At 47.1% G+C, this 4368-nt stretch overlaps 1 protein-coding gene across 3 annotated transcripts in view; it reads right to left on the reverse strand.

Annotated features, from left to right (window-relative positions):
* Nucleotides 1-564: 564 nt before the first annotated feature.
* The window catches only part of wdr31 (WD repeat domain 31), a 6046-nt gene continuing 2242 nt past the window's right edge, over nucleotides 565-4368 (reverse strand). For all 3 annotated transcript variants that reach the window (XM_031817038.1, XM_020470532.2, XM_020470533.2), the window contains 6 exons: nucleotides 3856-4000; nucleotides 3499-3599; nucleotides 3197-3264; nucleotides 2634-2775; nucleotides 2020-2182; nucleotides 565-1907 (listed from right to left, as the gene is read on the reverse strand). In XM_031817038.1, coding sequence (XP_031672898.1) covers nucleotides 1750-1907; nucleotides 2020-2182; nucleotides 2634-2775; nucleotides 3197-3264; nucleotides 3499-3599; nucleotides 3856-4000 — 777 coding nt within the window. In that variant the 3' untranslated portion in view covers nucleotides 565-1749. The remainder of the gene's footprint in view (nucleotides 1908-2019; nucleotides 2183-2633; nucleotides 2776-3196; nucleotides 3265-3498; nucleotides 3600-3855; nucleotides 4001-4368) is intronic.

Here is a 4368-nt window from a genome sequence, read left to right on the forward strand (position 1 = left end):
TTAGCCATGTGACTGGCGAGTTAACTCCTGTAGCTAAAGCCCTTTCGCGATGTGTTGGTATAGTGTCTCTCCGTGCCTATCCAATTCCTCAGGAGGTAACTATCTACAGCAGGGATCCCCAAACTGTTTTGACCCGCGATCCCACTTGGATATGAAAAATGTTTTCGCGACCCCAATATTTGAAAAAAAAAAAGAAGAAAAGTGATGTAATCAACAGCCATGGTTAACTTGTTAAATTTGGGCTATGACAGTCTATTACAAATCAGTCTGACAGTACTTTTGACAGTATTTCAATCTGAAGGACATATGTTTTGAAATGCATTGGGAAGTGCAGAAGATCATCAGCCAATCATTTTATACTGTATGATTTTCTGTGAAGAAAGTTACATCGTCATTGATGTTATTTCCCCCCCCAAGTCTGATTTAGTGCTTGGTCTTGTCCACGCTGTTCTAATGAGTTCTGTTTGTCGGTCTTGTCCACGCTGTTCTAATGAGTTCTGTTTGTGGGCATTGCAGAAGGGAAGACACACATGTGTTCCTTAGAGTCTTATCATTCAGTGATGGGGGGGGGGGGGGGGGGGGTCATAATATTTTGTAGCTTAAACCGTTCGAAAGATGGAGCCACATTTGTAGGAAGAAAACAGAACCGCTCTGTTTATTACAACCATATCTAGCGACTACCGGAGGTTACTGATGTAATCCCGCCTCCTATTAACCAAGCGCAAATGTAACATTTTATTTCAGAGTTTCTCTCGAGACCCCTATTTTTCAAAACTGGTGACCCCATTAGGGGGTCACCCCTAGTGGTTACCCCTAGTTTGGCAAACGCTGACCTACAGTGTGGCAGTATCTCAGGTCAGTTTAATACAAATAGATTGCATTCCACAAGTTCCAATTTTTGCCAGCGTAATAACGGAGTATGTCGCAGAAGTCGAGTATCACAAGCCGGGTCGACATTAGCACTGCCTGGTTGCGCTGTAGCTCAGTTGGTAGAGTATGGCGCTTGCCACACCAGGATAGTGAGTTCGATTCCCGGCACCACTCATACGTAAAAAAATACAAATATATGCACGCATGACTAAGTCATCACTTTGGATAAAAGCGGCTGATAAAATGTGGTAAGTTAATATATTATTAAAATGGGGTCGTGAAGCCATTTCAAATAAACTGTCGTTAAGAATGTAGACACTTTATTAGACTTTGGACACGACTGGGGTGTATTCATTAGTGCACACCGAAGCAAAATGCATTTTTTTTGCAACTGAATATTTTGCAATGAACATTTGCTCTTATTGGACAAGTTCAGGATTAGTCCCTCCACGTTTCGGGCCCGTTTGGTTCCTAGTGAATACACCCCTGCTCTAAACGATTCATGATTTATCTGCCCGCTCTGTTTTATAGTGGTTACAGTTTTTCCTAAACTATCTGATTAACGATTCCACAATTGTCTACTTAATTTGGCTAATTGTACGTGCTAAAGCTATCACTATCCACTTAGTCTCCAAACATCCAAAACATTTCTGTTGTCCCGAAGCAGTTGGGCCTCGCCTGATGCTCTGAGTACAATGTCTAGGGCTCGACCCTGATTTAGAATGACTCGCAGGGGTCTTCTCCCATCAGTTGACCCAGGGATGGTGTCTCCTGATCGGGTCCATCTGAGTTAAAGGGCCCCGCTGGCTTGGAGGTCTGTGTGGCCCACAGTGTAATGGGTTTTCGGGTTACCGTGCCGGCACCGGTCCTGTGCCCTCATCAGAAGCGTGCCACCTCCTTTAGGTCCAGCCCATCCTTGTGATGGTGGAGTATGTGGAGCCCTGTGTTAAAGCTGGCACACAGCAGACTGCTGGAGTCACTTGGGGCCAAAGACACCAAAGGACCTGATCCATCCAGGGTCAGAGTGGTCAGACAGGCTTCAGAGAGAGAAAGAGTGACAAGGAAAATAGGAAAGAACCATGATGAGAAGATAGAGGCCATTTAGCTCACTAGGGTAGGGCATCGTAGGGTAGTGTAGGGCAGTGTTACCTGCAGTGTTTTGATCCCAGATTTTGACTGAGCAGTCATGAGAGGAGGACGCTACGAGCGCAGGGCCCCCGGGGCTGGAGGGCAGGAACACACAGCAAGCGGTGGTCTCGCGATGGCCCCGGTACTCCACCACCTTACAGCCAGGCTGCCTGAGGTCCCAAAGCTACAAACACACACAGAAAACACATGAGTGGGTGTGGGATTCACACAATAACAGTACTCTGTAGGGACAGGCTTCAGGGTAGCCTAGTGGTTAGAGCGTTGGACTAGTAACCGGAAGGTTGTGAGTTCAAACCCCCGAGCTGACAAGGTACAAATCTGTCGTTCTGCCCCTGAACAGGCAGTTAACCCACTGTTCCCAGGCCGTCATTGAAAATAAGAATGTGTTCTTAACTTAAAAAATTAAATTCTCTACAGGAGTGTGAACTTGTCAATTTAAAAGAGGTGGACGAGGCAGAAGTGTACAAGTGTGAACAACATGGTGGACACTTCCTTCAGTCATTATTGCACCAAACCAATACCTTTCATTGGGGGGAGTGAACAAGTGCACAGTTCTGGAAAAGGGTAGAGAATTGGAAACCCAGACAGGGTTGAAGGGGTGGGGGGGGACTCACCGTAGCCTCACAGCCTTGGCCTCCGAAGCCATTGCTGCTGGACAGGAGGTGGTTGCCGTTGGCGCTGATGTCACAGTGTGTCTGGATGTATTGCTTGGCTGGGAACGTGTTAGTGACCTGCCAGGTACGACTGTCCCACACCCTGCACAATTCAAAATGCATGTATCAACCTGGAGCACTGCATTCAGAGGCGGGTGGGAGGAGCTATAGGAGGACGGGCTCATTGTAATGGCTGGAATGGATTCAATGGAACGGTATCCAACACATTAAACATATGGAACATTCATTCCATTCCAGCCTATGCAATGAGCCTGTCCTCATAGCTCCTCCCACTAGCCTCCTCTGACTGCATTACACACAGTAACACTGTTAGTGATCATACCCTGAGTGACTACCAACAGCATATAGCCTGGGGGGCCAGTCTGTCGTCCTATAGCCTGGGGGCCAGTCTGTTACTGCTCTCTTCCAAACTCCTTATGGAATTGGTATTCAAAACATGTTTGGCTTGACAATGAAGTAGGCAAAAGCACAGGCAGATTTGGGACCAGGCTATAACAACTTACCTGATGGTTTTATCCTCGGATGTCTGAACGATGCAGCAGCTCTCAGGCACCCAGCACACGTGAGTAACCTGGAAAAGAGTCCGGCTCTCTATCATACGGAATAATATTTACAATACTTATGGAATAATATAACGTTTAGTAGTGTGGAAGATTGATCTACATTTTGTATGTTTTTAAATGCCTAGTAAATACTTACAGTAAAACAGTATGATAATTTGGACACAGGGTACGAGATATCATCCTACCTTTTTATAAACCTTTTTTATAGTACCCTCAAATCAAGGGACAGAAGAGTCACGTACCAGGTTTCTGGAGACTGTGTTCTTATGCACACGCTCGCCAGACTCAATGTCCCAGAGGCACATGGAGTTGTCACGGGAACCAGTGCACAGCCTCGACCCATCTAACGAAAATACAAGTATGGTTTACACACACACACACACACACACACACACACACACACACACACACACACACACACACACACACAGGTATTTATAATGGTGTTTGATAAGGTGTTAATGCAAGTGTTTGAGGGGTGAAGGGGGAAGTTATCCCTAGACGCTGATCTTGAAGGTTAAGTTAAAGGTTAAGATTGGGGGAGGAGGGAAAATCTGATCCTAGATCTGCACCTAGGGGAAACTTCACCGTGTTTCTACCTGGACTGACGGCCAGCCCGTTGACCACCAGCTCATGGCCACAGAACTCCTGGATGGGCTCGTCCCCCTGGTTGAGATCCCACATCATAACACTCTTGTCTCGAGACGCACTAAAGATCCAAGTGCTTCCAGGAAAACACTCCACCTGGGAGGGAGAGAGAGAGAGAGAGAGAGGAGAGAAGGAGACAGAGAGACCAGAGAGGAGAACAGAGAGATGAGGAGGAGACAGAGAGAGAGAGGAGGAGACAGAGAGAGAGAGAGGAGGAGACAGAGAGAGAGAGAGGAGGAGACCAGAGAGAGGAGAGAGGAGGAGACAGGAGAGAGAGAGAGGAGAAAGAGAGAGAGAGGAGAGACAGAGAGGAGGAGAGGAGACAGAGAGAGGAGAGAGGAGGAGACAGAGAGAGGAGAGAGAGAGAAGGAGGAGACAGAGAGAGAGTAAGAGAGGGGAGGAGACCCGAAGCGAGAAGAGAGAGGAGGAGGACAACAGAGAGAGAGAAGAGGAGACAGAGAGAG

Source organism: Oncorhynchus kisutch, linkage group LG3 (assembly GCF_002021735.2).
Source record: "Oncorhynchus kisutch isolate 150728-3 linkage group LG3, Okis_V2, whole genome shotgun sequence".
NCBI lineage: Eukaryota > Metazoa > Chordata > Actinopteri > Salmoniformes > Salmonidae > Oncorhynchus > Oncorhynchus kisutch.